Genomic DNA, 23,348 nt, shown 5'->3' on the forward strand with positions numbered 1-23,348 from the left:
GCCCAGGAGCACACATCTGGTTTGTGTTGAGGAGGAGAGATTTGGGGAAAATTCCACTCTGAAGGACCTTTCACCCATTTATGTTGAGACAGCAGATAAAGGGGGATGACCTATACATGGCTGTTGCCCCCACACACAATGAACAAACAGGAGTAAACAACCAGGAAATGCTATCAACAGAGGAAATTGATGGACTTTACCTGATGTCATGCTCCTCCTATACATCCAACCATGCAGCCCAGTGTGACTTATATCTTTCATTCTATTATTGATGTACAGGCTGATGTACACGCTTTTATTTTGTAATCATACCCTCTTCACAACTAAATATTCTAATATTGCGAGAGATTATTATTGGAGAATTAATCCTACTTTGTCCCCATAAAAATAGAGTGAATGTGTAAAATACTACTTTATATGTCCAAGGGAAGTAGCATTGCTATTGTTTGGCAAGAACGCAGTTTCGGACTGCTTTGTCTATTAAAGGAATGTACACAATGTGAACAAACAGGGAGGATATCAAAACAAGTAGTCTTGGGACATTTCACTGCATATTATAGTCTGGTCATCAGGCTTAAGAAAATAAATGGAGTAGTAGTCCTCCGGAAATTTGACCTCTGTTGCCTATTCTCCCGGTCAAAACAGGGCTTTACTTCAAGATGCAAGCACACGCAAGCTGAAGAGAAGCATCCAGAACTACTAAAAACAATAAACACGTGATGAAACACTTGAGAAAAGAAAAGCAGTAGTGAATGAGAACAATCTTTTATTGGTGTTTTTGGAAAAATCTCGACTACATCCAAATAACCAGCACTGAGTGGGCTGGGCACCATGGAAACCACTGATGCAGTAGGGCAGTTGTAGTTCAATTAGAGTCACTAAAAGATTTATCAACCACATCTGTGAGGATATTAGAGAATAAATCCTATTGGGAGAGCAAACAATCACTGATTGAGGCTGAAATAAACCAACAAGGAGCATATTGATAGTGTGCATAGTCCATACACTGCCGGGGGAACAAAAGAGGTCATCATAGAAAGGTAAAGTAAGTCTGCATGAACATTATGTTCAAGTTATTGAGCCACACTTGTGAAATCCATGGTCAAAGAAACCAAAGTGGCAGTAGTGTCTGTAGCAGAAGTGAGTAATGTCTGGAGGTCTGAGACAGAATTCAAATAGCAGACAGTGAGGGTTTTTCCATTTGAATTGTCTTTCTGAGGAACACTGAAGATCAAAGATGTTTCAAGGTGCAACAGATCATGTTCATCCAAAGAAAGAAAAAACATTCAATAATATAGAACAACAACAACAAGAGGGATAATCATCATAATCATAACAATAATAATAGCAGTAATGGTAACTATTCATCATGGTCATTAAGGGGATAAAAATCACACTCTATTACTAGTCATCCCTTCCCCAGGAACATAACATAGTGTACCATGCCCCTGTGTAGGTGTTGTGGGTACACAGAGAAGTTTATAGATACAGTAAAAAGTAAGGAGTAATAACAGGAGTAAACAGTAAGGATGGAGAAGTATTGAAAAAAGCACTAAATAGCAACAAGCTTTGTGGATCAACATAGGAAATTTTGGCTTTTATTTATCCCAGAAATCTGAGAAATTAACACCATTCCGCTCAATGGGGGTAGTCGGCCCATCTCCTGGAATACATCAAAAACACAAAATACTATAGGCCTATCCAATATACACATTTCTCCCCCTATAATAATGCTAATTAAAGTGTGTTCATAAAGTACAGTAAAGTAACGATGTGCGTTTTACTGGGAAGATTGATTACTATTTCAGAAAACTTTACAACACTGAGATTTAACTACTCTGTGTACCGTCGAGGTACAACAGAGACCCAGGGACAAAATGTTATGGGAAGAGTTTGCACATAACTGTAAGGGGATTGGCTGTAAGTGAGAGCAGACAGAAATAGAGCAGTTGGATATAGAAACAGAGGAAGAGAAATGTCCCAACAATTCAAAGAGAGGATCAAGAGGAGCAGAGTTACCCCGGGCATCACAACAGGCTTTCACCAGCTTAGGTAAGATACGAAACACCAGAGTAGATTAAAAGCAGTCAACTGGGATAGAGAAAAATAGATCGAGTCAAAGATACAAGTATGGACTAGAGAAAGATGTACCAATCACATAAAGTTAAGCTCAAAGTACAAAGAACTAATATTGTTGGGGAACTCAAGTCAATTAAAAAGGATGATGTTCTATTAAAAAAGATCACACAAGACTAGTCAAGACAAGTGTTGAAGATAGTGCTGGACTGTTTACATGGTGTCTCCTCTTGTCTCTCATTTTGTCTCTCTCTAGCATGCCCATTCCCAGTGACAGAAACATAACAGGAAAAAAATTAAGTGCTTGAGTAAAATCCACAAAAATGTTGAACTATACGATTATAAGATAATTTTTGCTCTCTATATTACAATTGTTACATGCGTCCTCGCCCCTGCTGCTGCATCCTGACTATAATAATCAAGTCGAAAAATACCCATCGATGGCTGACCACCTGTTAAACATCTCCTGACTCATCTAGAATAAAAAGATATTTTCCATAGCTTTCCCCCGTCTCTATGTCCCCGTCATGTAGAAAATATACAAAATTATTCTCCAAATTTGCTCTCCCTCTAATTTTTCGTAAGTATTATAAAAATATACAATTCTCCAATAACAAAACTCTTAAAAGTCACATCTTTCATCTGTTAAATTATTCTCTCCATCTTTCACTTTTAAGAGCTGACACCTCGACAAAACAAGACACCTGAGCTTCATTACACAAACCTTCTCCTTGTCTTATACATTCATCATCATAATCATCAGCTTCCTCATCATCATCACCGTTTTCTCGACCCCGTTCTGTCCATCATGCCACCCCCAAAAATTAGTCTTAAGTCTTAAATTGAATCCAGCTTTTATTCCTCCTCTTCCTGATTTTGCTCCACACCTTCATCACTGGTCAGCGAGACGGTTCTCGTATTTACTAAGGATGTTGCGACAGCGACCCAGTTCCTTCCGAATCTCGGCCACTTCCTGTCTGAGGGCGGAGTTCTCTCTCTCCAGGTAGGCAGCACGCACAGATATTTGGTTCTCCTTAATACGGCGAGCATCTCGGGAACGCTTTGCTGCTTCATTGTTTTTATACCTTCTGGTCCAGTACTTCTCATCCTAACAGAGGACAGACAAAAATAGCACACATTGATTACTTTAGCATCTGTCAATTTGATCCAATCTAATTATTTACCTTGATTGATCAGGAAAAGATTAAGGTATTATTAGGTAGACGTACTTCAATAAAATAATCACTGAATGGTCAGACTTGTTTCTTAAGAAGAGTGTAGCACTCTTGTACAGCCTAACTCCTATCCTGTTATTAGTAATGTGGGTGTTTGGCCATGAATAAGCGTAGGACATGTTTCTTTCAGATTGCTTCATCCTCAGAGTTTGGTCTGTACTGAGTTAGTGTCTGAGAGCAAATAAAGTATGCAAACAACCTACAAGTCCTACATCCCACGGGAGAAATATCACACACCTTTAAAATACTCAGTGTCATTTACTGTGGAATATTTTGTGCTCTTACCAACTGTACAAATCCACCATTTGTACACTTTACCGCCTACCTGTTATTAGATCATCCAATTTTTAAAAACTTCTCTTATATATCCCTACTTTTCTTTTCCTAACTGATGTTTTTATTTTTTTTTTGTTCAGGTTATTTCTGTTTGGTTAATTTTTTTTTTTGTTGCTCTTGTGTTTGTTACTATCCTGCTTCTTTGATATTTAATGATTATATTGTGAAACACTTATAGCACTTATATATTTTTAAAGTGCTATATAAATAAACTTCCTTTACTATTACTTCCTTTTCATTATTTACAGTATTCTGTGATTGAACTGAAGCAGTGAGTCCAGACCCCTGTGTGTGCCTATTTTTGATAAAAAAAGGTTCCTCAAGTTAGAAATTTCTGCTTATATTACCAATGTGTGTGTTCCATGTCCGCACTTTCCCTTCTAATGTATACCTCAGAATTAGAACTATAGTTGATAAATAGTCGATTGAGATATTATACAAATAATTCTGCAACAATTTTGATAATTGATTAATTGTTTAGGTCAATTATCAAGCAAAAATGTCAAACATTCTCTGGTTCCAGCTTCTCAATTGTGAGGATTTGATGCTTTGCTTTTTGTTATTGTTATTAAACAATTTGAAGATGCCCCCTTGTGCTCTGGGAAACTGTGAAAGACATTTTTCACAGTTTTTACGTTTTATAGACAAAACAACAATCAATTACTTTTAAAAAAATCACTTAAAACTACAATCAACTGATTAATAACCTAGAATTAATTAATTTATGATGTCTTCAAATGACCTAATCATGGACTAAAATGACTTCCCTTCCAAGGTGCAAATTGACCACCACTGCTCTGAATGTCCCCGCTGTTACATTGAAGACTTCAGCCTCACCTTCATGTTATCAGGCACCAGGATCTTGCGGGCCTTCTTGATCATTGGCTGCGGCTTGAGCTCCTCTTCACTGAAGGAATGCCTCATGGGGTCGTAGTTCTGCTGGCCAGAGGAGCTGGACATGCTGTCTGAAGCATCCATGTCAAACATTCCATTCCCATCTGGCCCGTTGCCCGTGGGCGTCAGCAGAGGTGGACAGGAGGACGAGGAGGAGGAGCAGGGTGACTCACAGGAGTCATTCATAGTCGTCTGACTCCCTAAAATTAAAGGGAAGAACAATCTGTTTTACAAGATTTTCCCCAAACTACATTTATCCTAAAATTGAAAATATTGTCAAACATAGAGTAGCTGATGACCGCAGTCCACTAAGACAACAATACAAACACACATGCAGTATTACATCATGATGACCACCAGATGGAAGCAGAGAGCTACTTTCTTAGTGTTATAAACAACAAACAACATTCCTTTGCCCTTCACTGCTTCCAAAGAATTGAGGACGTTTTTTCAATCTGCTTTCATGGACACTAAGGTTTTCAGATTCAAGGCAATCTTTAAAGAATATTCTGGGAATATACCCTGCAGAAACATATGATTATATAATATAATATAATACATATCATTTTTAACATACAGATTAACAGATATAACAGAGCTACAGGTTGCTGTAGTAAGAAATACTTGTCAATGAAAAGCTCTGGCTTTGCCATGATGTATTTTTGTAACAGATTTTGTAACCTAAACTCTTTTGTATCAAGTACTGCACACTAGATCAGATCAAAGAGTAATTGATATATATGATTTATTTCACACCTGTGACTTGTCAATAATGGAAAAAAAGTGTAACTATAGTCCTTATGTTCCTGGGGATCCTATGGAATCTCCTCGAGACACATAACCACATGAAGTATATTAATTCAATTAGTGCATGATACTGGTCACTATTATTAATCAAAACCACAAATTCTGGTAGACCAAAGCCAACATCCAAAACTAAATACCAATAGAGAAATTTAGAAGTGGAAATGTTATTTAACTTTCTAACCCTCCCCTTAAAACCAGTTTATTTAAGTGGGGCTCGTATAGGGCTATACCTCACCCCACCCCCCTTTAAGCCCCAATGCCTCGCACTGAACTGACTTTCCTTCCCTATAAGAGCACAAAACTCCTCTTAACTGTTCCTAAATACGAAATACAGATACACAAACGAGTCAGTCAACACTCTTGTTATAAATATGGCCAAATTCAATAAAACAAAAACAAAAAAAATCACATGTCCACATGAAGTCTTTAAAATTGAACTATATCACAATTACAGACTAATGCTAAAATTGATCTGACAATTTCAACTTTTATAAAAAATAAATATAAAATAGCTTGTTTGGCAAGGGGAACAGCGTCATCACATTACACACATATGACGGACACAGAGAACTTCAGTCAGGCGTAGAAGGATACATAACAGGATAGCCATTTAACACCACAACACTGTAGCCTTACAAATAACCAGAGACATGCATCAACACATTCTGGTAATTAATGCATACTTACTATGTGGAAACACTATCCAAGAACAATATAAAAAGTACACAACATGGTGTAATGGGCAAAAAAAAAAAAACCTCAACACTTAGCATTGAGAAAAACAGGAAGGTTGGAGAAAAACAAAACCATCCCCTCTTTTTATGATATGTGTTGCCACCTGTTAAACATGTTATCTGTGGACATGTAATATATGAGCAGCTATCACATGAGTAACGGCTGTTTAATGGCCAAGTAGTACGAGGGCATGTTTTCACACCAGGTGCACCCTAAGGTGATGTTCCCATGTTCCCACAATGACAATGCCCCAATAACACAGCAAAACAACTTTTAGGAGTGCTTTCCCAAACACCAAGATAAAGACAAGCATGTCCCATAATTCATAATCAGCGGGTCTAAACATCTCTGAATCTGGGTGTGGATAATGTAGGCAATCAAGGGCCACTGAGGCCAGAAAATATGCACGTTTTCCTCTGTGTATTACTAAACCAGAAGATTTCAATGATTTCTGCTGCTTAAACCCGACAGCAGGAACTAGTCAGTGCAACCACCTGGTGTAGTGTTTTGTTGGAATGAAAACCTGCAAGCCCTTAGCCCTCCTGTTGGTTGCCTCTCCCTGCCTTTTGGGAAGCTCTGGAACGCAGATTTGCTAAGTTGATTTGGTGCATTTATGTCCACGTGTTTCAACCATCAGTGAAAAGCAGGCTTTTGCTTTTAAAGAAATGGTCCAATATGTGACACATACAACCATTTTAGGACTTGTACGACAGCATTCCAAGGAGGCCTGAAGCTGTTGTGAAGGCAAACAGTAGCCCTACTCCTTCTCAGGTACCTAATATAATCATATGCTGTTAGGTGTTGATCCATTCAATATTTATGAAGCAGCTGTTGGTTGGGCACTTTTATGATACTGCTGATGAGAATACAGCTTCTCTAGTTTCAAGCTTTGGGAGAGTTGATGAGAATTATTCATTCAACTTATCTATCAGATATATAAACTTTTAGACTCAAAAATGCATGAATTGTATCATGCAATATAAATGAATTATCAGAGATTATAAGAATGCAATTTGTCACACATGAGTGAATTAAAGGTCCTGGGTCAAACATCATATACAGTATAATATTATCTTCAGTGTACTTAATGTCATTCATTGTTGATCAAATGTTCCGTTTGAAGTCCAGCAGCACAGGGAAACTCTTCCTGTTGCTCCATCTGTCCCTCCCCCATGTGGGCTCCTCCTCCATGTCTACTGGCCCTGCCTCTAGTTCTCTCACTCCAGTACTCTCAGCCTCGGCACGTGTACTGACGCTGACGCGTACACATGGCTGTGGCTTGTGAAGTGAGGAGATTTAAAGACACGCAACCGCAAACACACTTCTCTTTCTCCCTCTCTCTTAGTACTGTTTTGACCCTGCTGCACATTAATAATTGGCCAGGACTGAATGCTGATTGTGTTGTACACTGCAGTACATAAATCACATGCCAAACTGAACCAAACCCCCCTGTCATTGCTGTGCGGTTGACTCATCAAATAGCTCAAGACTTATTTTTTTACTGCACCTCTTTGTCTCAAATCCTCCACCTTTCTCCTATGTTTTTCTCCACGTCTCCCTGGCTCCCTCACCCAACTTTTAACCCTGCATCATGCTACGAAATGAAAAATAAAGTTCAATAAACTCTGTGTTTTCTCTTTCAAGTTGACTTTGCATGTAGAGCCATGTGACTGTATCTCCTGCCTTCAGTTTGGCCCCACAGGACAGAAAAAGGCTTGGTCATCGTGGTATTTGTTATAAACTCAAAGGAGAGTTAAAGTGCTGAATCAGTAGCCCGTGGGAACATTATAAGCACACCATATAACCTTGATCACATCTCAACTATTATTGAATTGTGGGGTCTACTAGTCTCATATCAGTGGCAGAGCACAATTTGTCTCTTTCAGCTTGTCAACCCTGCAAAGTTTGCACAACCCTCTTCCTTGATATTGCTGTTTTGAGCTGATATGGACAAACCTTGAAGAATGAACTGTCCTTGGTCATTTTTTTACTCTCTGGTTCAACTGTACATCTATTCGGCTAAGGACAAAATGGCCCATGTAAGTGAACTCACCATGCAGACATTCGTTTCCTCCTGCAAGGCTCTGCGGCTGAGCCACCTCCAAACCAATGAGCGATGGGGATGAAGAGGAAGAAGTTGATGAAGAGGAAGAGCCAGGTGGGGATGAGGGCGGTAGGCACTGGGAGCTCTGGTTGGGCACAGCTGACTGGGAGCTCTGTGAGGGGATCTGGGCTGAACTGGAGCTGTTGTTGTTATGCATGCTGCCCATTCCATTTTCGGTCAGAAACTCCTCCAAGTCCATGTACTGAAGCTGGAAGAGGCCTCCATCTGCAGGCAGGGTGCGATCCCACAAGAGAGGCCCCAAGAACTGATTGAAACTTCCTCCTCCATTTCCACTTCCATTTCCCCCACCACCACCACCGCCGCCACCACCTCCTCCTCCTCCTCCTCCACAGCCATTACTGCTATTACTGCTGCCTATTCCACTGCCATTCCTCATGGGGCACACTCCCAAAGAGTCCTCATCAAGGTCCAGTCTCTCTTTGTCTGCCAGAGACAGAAGAGCAGAATCATTATTAGGACAGAATGAAGATTATAATAATAATAATAAAACTTTATTTATAGAGCACTTATCAAAACAAAGTACAAAGTGCTTCACAACAAGAAAAATAAAATAACACAGTGAATGACGAAATATAAAGAAATAAAACACATGAAATACAGAAACACATGAAATACAGAAACACATGAAATACAGAAACACATGAAATACAGATCTATGAGGAATAACTTTGTGTACACAAGGAAGTTCTATCACCAAAAGGTTTTCTTGAGATATTTTAGTCTGTGGCAAATGGATGCTAACATCCACTCTCCATATTTGTGCAGATAATGGGGAGGCATGTATATTCATAAAATGCACATCCTCTATGTCTATGTTCTACGTCTCATACACACAAAAACACACTCACAGATGGACCAGATGGTAGCTGAATTGCAGCATTAACCAAGACCTGAAACCAATTTGTTGCCATAACATATACATAAGCTCCTGAAACAAATCTCACAATAGCTGAAGGTACGTTTTGGCCCAGCAAGCAACCAGAACGCATGCCTGCACAGCATTACAGCTAAACCAAAACATGTTACCACTCATTGTAATCTGGATCCTAATTTGAAGTCGAAGCAGGGATTATAATCCAGGTGAATCAGGGTAACTGAGGAGTCATCATAAGTGTGTGTTATGGTGCACATCAGACTTTTGTGTGAATTTTTGGTGCCATAAATGATGACAAATGTAATGTTTGTTATATAATAAGGTTACATATTTGTATTACAATAACAGCATCAGTGGGTGGAACAGAGGGGTATGATTTATTCATGCTCAGTCATTGCACATATTGACTGTGTCAGGTGATAGTGCTGTACATTCAACATAAACACTTTGACATAATATTAATTTATCAAATGAGAGAGTTTCTCACCTTTTGCATCACATGGGCTTTTTAAACGTTGGTCTCCCTTCATGGGGTGCTGCAGGAGGGATTTAAGACCTGTCATAGAGTTGAGATGCCCCCCTGTGAGGGAGCCTGCAGGCTGAGTACAACTTCCAAACTGTGGGCTTGCGCCAGCTGGGAGGTCGGGGGTCGGGAGCTGGGAGAGCTGCCTGGACATCCTGAACCAGTCGGGGTCGCAGAAAGACACCTGGGGCACTTGAAGGGGCGTGGCGATCTGACCGGAGTACCTACCAATAGGACAAGTACGCTGGATGACTGTGCGTGAGTGTGCAGGAGGGGTGGGGGTGGAGGGGAGACAGGGAGAGATAGTTTTGAGAAGTGTCTATGCAGAATAAAGCAACCATTGTAATGTAATTGCAAGTATGATCATAGTATTAATGACGCACTTTAATTATACTTTGAAGACTTAAACACATGCAACTTTTACCTTTCACTTGTAGTTATGTAGAGTTCCTTATTTCCTTGCAAAAATATTTTCATCGAAATATTCCATTGCAGTTGGATGTTGTTGAAACTGTTCAGTAGATCAAGCTGTTATTCTCAGAGGACCAGTGTGGGAGGGACAGTCAGACCATCTGAGTACGAATACTGTCCATAATAAAAACGCAAAGGCGTGAAAATGAAAATGACAATATAACCCGCACACAGCACGGACAGGAAAATGTTGCAATTAAATTAAAACTTGTAGAGTAATATCCCGAGTTAATCGTCCGGTAATCAAAGAGAAGACCCCGAAACTGTTGCAGACCTCCGTCAAAACAAAACAACCTAACGGAAACAGTGTGTACAGAAAAACACACACAGCGACGAGGGCAGTGGCTGTATCGGTCAGATGACAAGTTGTATTGGTGTTTCTCTCCTCTGCTGTCGCGCTCTGCTGTCCGTCGTGGGGGGAGGAGGGGGTCGTTTCCTCTTTCTCCGTCTGTACTTTTTTTTGCATCCGGTGGATCCAGTCACGGGCGCACGGGCTTCGGTGTGTGTTTGGGCCGCGCGAGGATCACGTCTCACCGTCCTTTTTCTCTCTCTCTCAGCTGGAACGGACACGGGCAGTTCACGTGACGTCACACCTCGGGAAACAAGCGAGCGAGGCGCGAGGGGGCGGGGCCGGGGTTTAAGAGACCTCTCAATTCTCGCTTATTATTTATGACACACCTACCCTCGTGCGACACTTCGAGGACATCAGGCTGTTTGTTTTGTCTGACAGGTAGAAACACTGTGACTAGTGTGTTTTTACTGCAGCAATAAAGATGACAGAAAATACACTAATAGGCCATCACAAATAACTCATTTAGTTTTGCTCAGGATCATTGGCTCCTAACTTTGCTCCTCTCTACTAGAGCAGAGTTATGGCTTTCTGTAATAATCAGGTAGAGCAGCATGGCTTTTCCAGTTCCCTTGTAATCCACAGAAAACGTGAGTGTGCCGTTTTTTCAGGCGAGAGGAACGCTTCAGCACGTTGCCTCCCGGCGTACAATAGCTGTTCCAGCTCACGTGTATCAGGCACGCGGAGACGAGGCCTGTCCGCTCGCGGCTCTGGCTGCGATTGGCTTTTGTAATTCGTCGCTCCGCCCACGACGAGCCCCTATTGGGCAGAAATAGGTCGAATAAACCCGCCCGCTCGGATTCCCCCCGTGCATGCTACTGCCGCGTGAGACCAGTTCGAAACACAAAAAGCGCGAGGGCTGTCTGGTCTACTGTACAGTTGCAGAGCACATGGAAAACATAGCGCGCTGCAGGAATTCACCCCTTTCCCCCCCAGCTGAACATGTAAAAGTTGACAAATAAATAGCTGACAGACATAAGTCATCATACAGCTCAAAGCTTTAGTGAATAATAAAGAGTCCGTATGAATATTATGCACTAAGTGTGAATAATATTGAATGTAACAGCGGTCAGCTGTAAGAAGGGGTTCTGGGCCCCTTCAGTTGACATTGTGCTAAGACCCCTTGTTTTTCTTTTTGAATAAACCATCCAACTGGAAGTTTTGTCAAGCTAAGATCGTTACCACCTGTCACCCCACCTAAAACAGCAGTCGGTATGAATCATCATATTTCATGTTTGCAAGCAAGACTTTAACATGTACTATGTACCAACTCGATCACTCGCAGGGCATTGTGGTTGTTGTCACTCGAGAAAATATCAAAGATTTTACTGTAGCTGCTTTTTCTATCATGAAATCTTTGATTTGGAATCATAGAATGGGTTACAGTAACAAATAACGACATTTTCTAATGCAGTGAATTTATGATTCACACAAATGCAAAATTACATGCATTGATTTTCTCTTTTAAACCACATTAATTCCTAAACATTCAGTGAGATTACTGAGTGATGTTAAAGCATGTTGTTTAGTTAGTGGCATTAATCTTGTAGTAAACAGCAGACAGGGACATAATTCAGTCATACAGCACTCAGCCTCTCCAGTCCACCCCCTATCAGTGCAAAATCCATGTGACTGCCACACTCATCCACACCAGGCCAAGAGTAGAGTATAAATGAGTTGCTTACTGCCACCTTGTGGAGCTAGGAGTGAGAAGTTTTACACAGTCATTTATTTCAAGTATGGTGAGAATATACTGTAAGTTTTAATTATTGAAAACAATTCATTACTCTGGAGTAATCTGGCCAATAACATTGGTAAGCCTAAAAACTTTAATGCAATTTATTGGTATATCAACTACATCCTGAAATCCATTTAATCCACAGTGATATGAGATTCACATAGGACATAAAGCTAAATATAATTGTAAAACGTCAATACTGACTTTGGTTACAGTTACAACTTATTTGTGTTCAATGACTAGCAATTTGTACCATCTTCTAGATATTGCAGTAGGTAACTGAATGAGAAATAAAAGCAAAACAAATGATTACACTTAAGGTTTATTCATTGCTGAAATATAATCAACTACTGACTTCTCAGTAAATGTGATAGAAATCTACTAAAACTATCATTTTTCTTTAGAAGAAAAAAAACAAGGCTTGACAGGGGTATGAACATTTCATATGTGAATAAAGTGACAGGATGTACTTAAAATGTTCTTTAGAAGAAGAAAAAAAACAAGGCTTGACAGTCAGAATATGATTGCAACTCAGCAAAAAGTAAAAGGTAGAAGTGTTAAGTATAAGATTGGCATGAAGACTGATTGGGTTACACACATAAATACATGGAATATTACATTTGTTTCTATTATGATAGGTCCTTGTCTTTAACACACCGTGAAGTACTGTAGAAATAATCACTGCTAAAAAGAGCATACAAATAACATGAGATAAACATGTGTTACAGTCCACTTGTTTAACATGTTGTCAATCTCTTGGTATAAAAGCTAGGAATATCTCAAATAAATGAAGTAAAGTGAACATACTAAGCAAGGCTTTTTGTAAGTTTCTTCATTTTGGCAGGACAGGGATCCTTGTAATGCTAATTACCAGCAACTTTGACATTTTATCTATACGTGATTAAATCACTAGGGAATATAGAGCAACTTTCAAATCAAGTTTAACACTACAAACTTCTGGGGATATACTGAATAAACCATCACATACTGTAGGAGTGATTTCACAACCTCAGCAAAAAACTTGACCAGAGAACAAACATGCACTGACAAACTATCAACAAAGGTCTTTGTCCCCATGTCCCTACTCCTAATAAATGCACTTTACATTTTGAAAAAATCCTCAGAGCCTCTGACTGAACAACAACAAGACAAAGTACACAGCAGAGACATTTATCATACAGCAAGAGGTGTAGCAGGGATTCTAGTTATGGGGAAGAGAGATACATTAGCAGGTCATTTCACCTAAACTTGTCTAGTAACTGCACAGTGTCAGCCAAGCATAGTGTCAATGCACTTAAGGGGTTAATGAACCTATGGAAACAGTCACATCTTTGAAAACACCTTCCAATATAATCTGGAAGAATTTCTGGTGATATTTTATAGGATGATCTACAGTAGTTGTTAACACACTCATTCTAATAGTCAGCAGAGTACATGTCAAAACAGACATGAGGCAAATTCTCCTAAAGGCAGCATATACCTTTTCAAGTCCCTTTTTTTCCTCACCTTCCTATTTTAGAACCGAAATAACTCTCGTATATGCCACTCTTTTTAGATACCAGGATGCTCAGTATCTGTATGTTCCCTGTAGGAATGGCATCTCGTCCTGACCCTCTTGGGTTTGTCTCTCTCCTGGTCTCTTTGAAAGCTTCAGCCTCTTAGCATCTCCTCGCTGCAGTCCTTTAGCCCTGCGGCGGCAGGACACCTTGTGCCTGTGGAGAAGCGTAGCATTCCAGAAGCGAGTGGCGCAGCGTCGGCAGGAGAAAGTCCCTCTGGCACGATGGGAGGCCCGATGGATGAAGGCTGCCAAAGGCCTGTGAGACTGCTTCCCACACACATTGCACCTTAGTCGATCCTGAGTGGTCGAGGCTTTTTGTGGGTGTTTAACTGCCATGTGGACTAGCAGTCCCGCTTTACGGGAAAACACAGAATTGGGGCATATAGGACAGCCAAAACGTTTCACAGGGACTTTGAGAGACGACAGGATCTGCACCTTCATTCCCCCAGTGTTGACAAGCTTATACCCACCACCACCTGATCCTCCTCCTCGTCTAATTGTCAAACGAAGAGAGCCTTGTTTTTTATTCAACTGCCCTCTTATTGTACAACTTATCTTTCTCTTCCTTTTGCTTCCATCGAATCTGACTAAATCTTGGGATTCCCATTTATTTTCCCTCCAATCTCTGCTGTTGGACTTTTTTTTTTTCTTCTTGTGTCGTCTCATTTCATCATGTGATAACTGGATGCTGCAGTCAAGGTGTTGGTGGGACTGGGCACCTGACTGATGATGAGGATGATGGTGGGAGTGATGATGATGATGATGCAGATGATGATGTTCAGTGGAGGGCAGTTCCGTGAGGGGCTGGAACGGGGCTGTGGTGTGAAGCGTACGGCTACGCGATCCAGCTGGATATATGTGCTCTCCTTTCACCCCGGCTGGGGAATGAGGGTGCTGCGGGGGCATGATTGTAGAATTTGGAGGCAGAGGCTGCGAGTAAGATGGAGCATTAGAGGCTGAGGAATGGGCTGCATCATAAAAGAGGGGAGAGTAACCAGCTGGTGGTTGCGGGGGTGCCTGTTGGTGGCTATGAGTGACAACACTAAGACTCTGCCCTCCATGGCCTTCTGTGGAAGGAGCCATCTGTAGCAGGGCATTGGTGGCAGCCTCACTCTCAGATGTTGACTGATTAACATCACTTCCACCTCTGTTGTCTCCAGACCCACTGCTGCCTTCTTGCGGGTTAGGCGGTTCAGTGCGGGTCATCCCATGCTGCGATTGCCTATGTCGAGTGAGGCTATTAGAGTAAGCAAATGCTTTCCCACATACCTCACAGCAGAAGAGCTTTTCACCTCCACCTTCATGAACCGTCTGGTGATGGGCAGTCAGATGGAAGTGATGGCGGAACGACTTCCAACATATAGCACAGGTGTAGAGTCGAGGTGGAGGTGGGGGCTGTGGTAGGGGTGGGGGTGGAGGCTGTGGCTGGGGGTTGGTGTCTTGAGGCTTGACGTCTTGAGAGTAGGAGTAATAGGAGGAGGTGCTTGGTGCTTGGTTCTGGCTCCTGTCTTGGGCCACGCTACATTGAGGGTTTGGGTTAAAGCTGTTAAGGTTCTCAGCAGCTGGTGTTGTGGGCACCTCTTCCAGCTCCCCTTTCTGGTGGAGTTTGCTGTGTCTCCTGAGGCTCTGGGAGTAACCAAACTCTTTCCCACAGATGCTGCATTTGTAATTCTTTGCCCCAGAGTGGACTGTTTGATGCTTGCTGAGGTGAAAAGCTTCTCTAAAATACTTTCCACAAACAGTGCAGTGATGGGGCTTTTCTCCGGTATGGATGCGGTCATGTCTGCGTAGGGTCTCGCGACGTGCAAATCCTTTACCACAGACACTGCAGAGGTGAGTGCGTGGGAGGCCACTGGGCCCCATTCTGGGGGTGTATTGCCTACGTTTGGGGGGCTGCCCACCAGGTGCAGGATCTTTCTTAGCTCTTGGTTTGCGGGGACGTTTTGGTTTGGCAGTAGGATTCTGTGGGTTGCTGCTCATAGCCTCCTGGCTCCCAACACCTCTGAAATTCTTTTCCATACCAGATGTTGATGAGGGTGAGCCCAGAGGACCTAAACCAAGACCACCTAGTAGACCTCCTATGATGTCTCCCCTATCATCCCCTCTATTTCCACTGTTACTAGCTGCTGTTATAGCAGAGATTGCATTATTGACAGAGCTAGTGACATCATCCTCTGAGTCATCCAGTAGAGAAGAAAGGGGCAGGTGGGGCTGTTGCTGCGGATGGTGGTGCTGGTTGTGGCCCTGTGAGTGCGGATGCAGTGTTGGGGCCAAGGGTGCCTTTCTCAGAGCTGGGCCCGCCATCCCACTTCCACAGGGGGAGGCACCAGAGTAGCATGGAGATGGATTACCTTGAGAACGGTGGTCATCATGGTAGCCTGTGTAACGATTCCGAGAGTAGTCAGTGGGGTATTTAGCATCTGTTCTGTCCCTGTCATTTGAATTCCCTCCCCTTGCAGACTGAAACAGACCATCACATCCTAAACCTGATTTTGGTTCTCCTTCCCCCACAATGATTACACCATCTTCTTCCTCAGTTTTCCCATAAATAACCCCTCTATTGCTCTGATAAGTTCCCCCTCCTCCGTTACCTCCTCCACCCCCTCCCCCGACTCTGTCCTCACCATCAGTTCCTGTCTTGCTGCCCCTTTGTTTGGGTCCCCTACCTGGCTTGCCGCAGGTGCCTGAGGCAGCATGGTTGAGTAGAGAGGTGCTCTCACGGAAGGCACGACCACAGGCGGGACATCGGAATGGCTTTTCCTCATGTATCTTCTCATGGCGTGTCAGTGACTCTCTACGATTAAAAGCCCGAGAGCAGGTGGAGCAGCCATATGGGCGGGCTGAAGAGTGTATAACACCATGTTGCAGGAGGTGCCCTTTTTTCTTAAAGCCTTTGCCACAATCAGGGCAATTAAATATTTTGTCTGGGCTAGGACAAGAATTGGATGAGGGTTGGGGAGTTTCTTGGGTCGAATGGGGTAGGCTTGGGTCAGACTGTGTTTTAATATGAACAGGGTTTGGGCCAGTAGTGCTACTATTGCTAGTACCTGCTGTGGTTGGCTCATGCATGCGCAAATGCCTGCGAAGGCTTGAAAGGTGAGGGAAGCTTTTGCCACAATCTCCACAGCTATAAACTGGCTCTGTATCAGACTCTGTGGGGTTGGGTTGCATTGAGCTCTGGTTATCAGATTTAGAAAGGTGAGAATCATTAGTAACCAGTACCGAGGCAGCAGTGGAAGAGGGAGCAGAGGAGGAGGAGGAAGAAACTACTGATGAGGATGAAGATGATGAGGCAAGAAGGGATGATGGGTCTCCACCCATATTTGACATACCAACCCCACTCCCAATTAAAGCTGGGGGCTGACCGTGACTAAGCCCTCCACCATTACTACTAGTGCTGGGATTACCACTGTGGCTGCTGTGGCCATGGCTGCTGCTGCTATTACTACCGCTATCAGATTTTCTCTGTGGCAAATAGCCAGCCATAGCTTTCTTCCTCCTACTGCTACTGCTCCCACTACTACTACTTCCACCTCCACTGCTTTCCCCTTTACCATCATCCTTAGATAAGGATAAATGAAGTGGCAAGGGGAGGGGCAAACCTGCTTCCTGCTGCATCAGAGACGCTATTTGATTTGATGAGAGTACAGGGATGCCCTGGAAGTCAAAACCACCCAGTGATGAGGGCTGGGAGCCTGGGTGGAGCGGGTGGTGAGGATGAGAATGAGAGTGAGGATGAGAAAGGGTGTGAGGTGGAAGCTGTTGTTGCTGGGGAGGCTGCTGTGGACCCTGCTGTGGCTGGGGAGTGGAGTGGCCATGTGAGTGAGAAGAATGCAAAGCAGGAGGCGGCGCAAGACTAGTACTAGGATCCCCACCTGTCTGACTTAAACCAAGCCCTAAGTGGTTATGGGTTCCCTGTTGCACAAGAAATTGCTCTAAACTAGCATTAGCAGGCACCCCAGAAAGAAAATACTGATTAGCAGCTAACATGCAACTAAACTGTTGGTGAAGACTCCGTGCATCAGACTGGGCCCCAACCAACTGGTGTCCCAATGAGCTGACAGCACTGCTGCTAGAAGGATTATTAGAGGTGGCCACAGAGGTTGAAGGGGAAGGAGAGGAAGAGGAGGGACCAGATGATGCTTGGGGGACAGAGAGGCCGGGATGCAGAGGAGGAGGGGGTGGAGGTGCTGATGTTACTAATCCTCCTAATCCCCCAGCACTCCCACTACTGCTACTTCCCCCAGCAAAGTGCTCAAAGCGGCCTACACCTGGGTGTAACTGCTCCTGTGCTAGTGCTGCCTCAGACGGGTGGAAAGAGCGCAGGAACTGTGGATAGCCTGAAGAATGGCTTGAGCTGCTGCTGCTCATCTTGCTTGACTTTGAACGAGAGCTCTGAGATGAGGAAGGCTGTTGTTGTAAAGGTGGGGGAGGAGGGGCACTCATCTTGGCAAAAATGGAGGCAGAATCAGAAAAGGCGTTACCTCTAGACCCCTGCAGGGGGCCCAAGCCAAGTCCAGACAGAAGAGCTCCAGAAGACTCAGCCTGCTGCTGCTGCTGCTGCTGAAGTTGATGCTGGTGAAGTTGCACTTGCTGTTGATGCTGTAGTTGTCGATCTAAACCAAGGCCTTTGAACTGGTGGGCCTGGTGCCCACTTAACATCTCTATAATGTCCAGATTGTATTTTCCAAATTGGAACATTTCCCACTCACTGGCACATGGGGGTGCAGGGGCCAAACCTCCAGCGCTAGGAGCGGCAACAATGATCCCACCACTGACTGGTGAAAGACAAACTTTACCCTATGGGTGAGGTTATGATACAATTTTTTCCAGAACTACTTGAATGTCATAAATCTAAAGTTCATCTCTCCAGATTGTTTACTTCTGGTGCTGCTACTCCCTGTTGATCATCCACTGCCCACACTCTACTTCCAAAATGAGTGGGGTAGCCAAGAAGATGAGTTTATGATCAAAGGATAGATAAAAGTGCCTTTTTGATAGGTAGATGAGTTCCACCTAATTTCAAAATTGCTTAGAATTGTTTTTTATTGAGAAGTAGTTCAAATGACTTCTTCTTGTTTCCTTAGAGTTACTGCGTTGACATTTTCCTTCATCTAAGCAAGATTCCTTCCATCCGTGTTCTGCCAAGAAGTTCCTATAGCTGAAAAAACAAAATTCAAAAAGGGATGAAAGTCATAGAGGGGATCAGGACCATAATTTTGAATAAAATTTCACGTACTGTCCCTTGATAAGAGGACTCTAACCTATAACAACGTGCCCCATCCATTAAGGTGAATCAATATAGACAGAAACCTAAGTCTGTATTGTAACATCTTAAAACATAGGGATGTATCTCCATTAAGCCCACATTAAGTGAAATGATCATTTAAATTCATTCAGTATTGTCAATACAAATGCACAATACTTGCGCTAACTGGAGGGAGTATGATGCAAGCGATTAGAGATGTTAAGTTGAGGAGTTGTTTAAGTTGCCCTTTCTACATACATACATATATATATTAGATTTGATACCACAAATTAGTACTTGACATATTAAGTTTCAGTTATCACTAGTTTCTTATTTATGATGCAATTTACCTATCAAAGGTTTCTTACTATTGTGAGCCAATTAGCACTCAGTTTAAGTGAGAAATGTGACCAACAATATATAATTCCAAGATCTAGTTACACTGGAAAAACTGTACATTTTCTGTTTATGTAAGGTGCAGAAATACAAATCTCAACAATTCAAGGTATCTCCTTCCAGACTAGTCTACTTTTACAGGCACTTCATCAGGTTCATAAAAATATGCAATCTTTTATATTTTGTAACAACTTACCATGATGTTGTTCTGCTGGATTTCAGCACAATCAGAACTGTTGCATGAATGCCAATTCTTTTTATCACTAGCTTCATATTTACTATGGAGGCAAAAGTTATTTTCAACATTCTTACTGTCTAAGCATGTACCTGTTCATAATAGGCCTCTGCCATAGTTAGTGGTGAAAGGAGGTAGATGTTGCTTATTTAATACAGCTACTTTGGAGATAGTGACCCAATTTATTACAATATTATACACTGGCTTACCTACACATTTAACCCTTATATGCTGCAACAGGTCTGTGATATACGGTATCTCACACTGTATTTTGTCCCCTCTGGGGAGATGTACAGTATAAATACAATATATGTGGCTATCTCTACAAGGACCAAATGTTTATTGAGGAAGAGGTACAGACAGAACACACAGGTGTGGTGGTGTTTCATGAAAAACCACATTACACAGCAGATGCCTCGCTTTTGGTTGCCATGCAGGTGTGCATATGTAACTGATTATTTGGATTTTACTCGCACTACCGGTGGCACTTGAGCACTTGTGCTGTCACAATTCTGCAAGTTATGACTTGTAATTGTTACCACAAGAAAGTTGACAGTTTTCTCGGTTTACATTTTGTGATAACAGAAAATCCAATATCACATAAGCAAATATTAAGCAATGCATTTGTCAATTTACACGCAGTCATTAAAACAACTGTTCCCATACTACAATCTATGTTTCAAGTAGTGCTAGATCAAAAAAACTGATGAAGACAGGTCGTACTGCGATGTGGCTTTTATTCTGTTTTCGTTGCTTTTAGGGTTTTACTACTGGACAGTGTTTGCCCTCAAGGTGTGTACTAGAGAGCCGAGCTTCCTGTGACCTGTTCTTCAGTAATAACATTTTGAACACAATCATCATGATAACAGAAACTTAAAAACACCTGGGTTGATGATTATTATTCATAAATATCAGAAAATGTACATTCAGTTTAAGATGTGATTCAGTCTTAAGAGCCCTTTTTAAGTCATATTTTTTCATACCTTAAATTGGGGGAAACCACTGGGACACTGTCCCTCATCCAGGTATTCATTTTCAACATGAAACTATTCATTAGTGTGGAAGTGCACATCAGAGAGCAGTAGTAAATGTTTTCAAATGCAGGTCAACCTCTCCTGCAAAAAAATGTTAATTATTTTCATTCAATCCTCATTATGAACTTAAGGGAGCACCTTTTCTAGTCCCAAAGTTCACCATACTTGCACCGTTGACTTTTTTAATTTCTGTTTTAGTCTGCTTATTACCAGATAAAGACACAATGACATTCAAGTATTCAGTACATTAACCAACTGTCAGTTTCATTCTTAGCCTAAAATTTGTCCATGTAATGTAAAAATACTGTATATGAGTCTTTTGTTTCATAAATGTTCTTAAAGGAATATTAGTAGTGGGCAATCACCTGAGTAGGAATAATGGGCGTAATTACACAGTATCTGGTGCTGTGTAGTACCTTAAGGTATGTCAAGAGGATGACCGACCTGTAGATATCAAGTTACAGCCATTCATATTGCGCATACTCCATACTGGTTATAATTCATCCTGTATATTGATTTATTTTTATTTAAGTCTATAGCACTTTGTTGCTGTTTGCACTATCTGGTCAGATACTAAATTGCTTTTTGTTGTACTTGTACTCACTCGGTGAAATGACAATAAAGCAGGATTATATCTAATCCAAAAACAATAGGATAAATCTATACAAGTCAATTAAATAAATACACTTCTCATGGCCAAAAAAGGGAGAATAGAAAATGTAACTGTTGCGTTATGCACAATTCTTTAACTGCATGAAGCTAAGTTGTTGTTTACGTTAATGTTTAATGTACCATTAATTTACTTGTGAATAGGCTGAAAGTACACGGTAGAATCACTCACTTTGAATCTCATTTTGCTCACCTCGTAAATTCTTACCGTTTCCTCTAATCGATGCGGTGAACCTAGAAGGGAGTGAGCTCCCCTGGCAGATGAGGGAGATAATCTATCGCATATATGACTGCCTCTCATTTTAATGTAAATCAGCAATCCTGTGAAGAAGGGCAGAAATGCTCAAATTAACATAAGTATCACACTCGCTACACAATGTAAACATTAGCAGTATCTTACAGGCGCAAGTAATAACGGATGCACTTGAGATAGCATCCTGTAATAGTATTGGCTAACATTTTGAAAAAAAAAAGGAAAACATTGGAGGCGCTTGCATGAAAAACTTAACGGTTCTCCTTAGCATCATATTTTACACTGGCTCGGCGTGTTTAGCTATTTGGTGCCACACGCAATCTACAACACCACATAACCGCTATTGCTAACGTTAGCCATCATTCCAAACCACAATATTAAAAGCACGGCGACTACCGTTAACATTATGCTAGCGTTAGCATATACATCTACGTAACCTATATTCGGCAAATGTTTACCTACGCATCCAGTTGCAGAGCACAGTTGCAGATGGATGAGGCCTGTCACGCCTTCTTCTAACCGCCTAGCTAGCTATCGTCCGCTTCCATTTCTGCGTGCTGTTTTCCAGTCGTTAGCCAGAGCCATTTTCACTGATGCTGAGCTGGGTGAAAGCTTACACCGTTCCCCCCAGAAATCAACGCCGACGGATACCGCAGCCGCCTCCTTGCTGTTTGATTACGACAGTTTGCGCTGACAGGGAGCTTTTGCTAAAGATTTCGACGGCCGACAAAAATTTGGGTGGTCGGTGATAATATTTTTGGGTAAAAGTGAGTGACGTGTGCTCTCTTAACATTGGTCCTTTCCGGCCCTTGTAATATTTCCGGGTAGCACTAGCGGGGCTCACAGGCGGTTGAATAGGGCTCACAACGGAGTCACCGTTTGGTTAAAGGGGGATCCGCTTCCACAGAAGTTGCATATTCAGATAATTAGTCCTCAATCCACTTCCACAACCTTTTATCCGATTATATCAAACGTTAACCCAGTCTCAGTGGGAGGTTGGGGACTTTCCCCCAGGCTGCATATTGACTGATGCCTTATGGGCCTATTATACACTAGGAATATTATATCTTCAGGCTATAACATTTCTTGAAAATACATAGCATTAAGTGAAAAAAAAGTATATTGCGATCTTTTACTCTGTCTCTTATCTTTTAGTTTAGAAACAAAATGCCTACTAGTTATAAGATCTTATTATTTATGGTTAGGTACAGTCCATATATCCTACTTTGAATTTTGCTACATAAGTTAAATGGATCATTAATATAAACTATATTATATGAAATTAGTAACCGTAATAGATACCAAAGCACATTTTATTCAGAGGAGATGTATCTCCTTGGACAATCTACACCACACTACTACTACTTCAACAATCTCTGTTCTCAGTCCCATTTGTTTGAATGTCTAGCTGGTATGGACATTTTATAAACTGTTTAAGGTATATAATATAGACTAGTATTTGCAAGTAATGGTTTATGAATTTAAAAAATTGTAATTTAATTTACCACTGGCCTTTCAGTCATAAACACATCCACACCTCTTAGCCTTAGTAACTGTAGTAACAATTGTTACTGGTGGATGAAATTAATTAATGAACACAGGCCACATACATTTCTCGAGGCATACATTTCTTCTCCTGTATCCCAACAACAGATCTACACAACTGAGTCAGTTTAAAAGTGATCAAACAAATCAACAAATTCCATTATCAGATCAATATGATGATTAATAAATATAGTTATGAGATATTGACTTGTGTTCTTCCAAAGCTGTGAGAAAAGTAGTAGGGAAC

General features: G+C 41.7%; 2 protein-coding genes across 7 annotated transcripts; both read right to left on the reverse strand.

The window, feature by feature from the left end:
- Positions 1 to 749: 749 nt before the first annotated feature.
- dbpb (D site albumin promoter binding protein b) lies at positions 750 to 11,152 on the reverse strand. Of its 2 annotated transcripts, none has more exons than XM_044206684.1 (5): positions 10,030 to 11,152; positions 9,570 to 9,829; positions 8,137 to 8,631; positions 4,485 to 4,741; positions 750 to 3,184 (listed from the first exon to the last, which is right to left on the reverse strand). In XM_044206684.1, exons 1-5 carry the CDS (start codon positions 10,080 to 10,082, stop codon positions 2,969 to 2,971), a joined length of 1,281 nt encoding a protein of 426 aa, XP_044062619.1. In that variant the 5' UTR covers positions 10,083 to 11,152; the 3' UTR covers positions 750 to 2,968. The 2 variants fall into 2 exon arrangements, with proteins under 2 accessions (XP_044062619.1, XP_044062621.1); XM_044206686.1 differs by having other exon boundaries at positions 9,570 to 9,857; positions 10,030 to 11,143.
- A 1,317-nt stretch (positions 11,153 to 12,469) lies between these two features.
- On the reverse strand, positions 12,470 to 22,390 carry si:dkeyp-69b9.6 (zinc finger protein 865). 5 transcript variants are annotated; one of them, XM_044206683.1, is made up of 4 exons: positions 22,015 to 22,390; positions 21,497 to 21,624; positions 16,388 to 18,882; positions 12,470 to 16,099 (listed from the first exon to the last, which is right to left on the reverse strand). In XM_044206683.1, the coding sequence occupies exons 3-4, from the start codon at positions 18,420 to 18,422 to the stop codon at positions 13,731 to 13,733; spliced, it is 4,404 nt and encodes a 1,467-aa protein (XP_044062618.1). In that variant the 5' UTR covers positions 18,423 to 18,882; positions 21,497 to 21,624; positions 22,015 to 22,390; the 3' UTR covers positions 12,470 to 13,730. The 5 variants fall into 5 exon arrangements, with proteins under 5 accessions (XP_044062618.1, XP_044062616.1, XP_044062617.1 ...); XM_044206681.1 differs by having other exon boundaries at positions 12,470 to 18,882; positions 21,512 to 21,624; positions 22,019 to 22,390; XM_044206682.1 differs by having other exon boundaries at positions 12,470 to 18,882; positions 22,019 to 22,390.
- Positions 22,391 to 23,348: the final 958 nt, after the last annotated feature.

The sequence above is a fragment of the Siniperca chuatsi genome, linkage group LG9 (genome assembly GCF_020085105.1).
Source record: "Siniperca chuatsi isolate FFG_IHB_CAS linkage group LG9, ASM2008510v1, whole genome shotgun sequence".
NCBI classification, from domain to species: Eukaryota; Metazoa; Chordata; class Actinopteri; order Centrarchiformes; family Sinipercidae; genus Siniperca; species Siniperca chuatsi.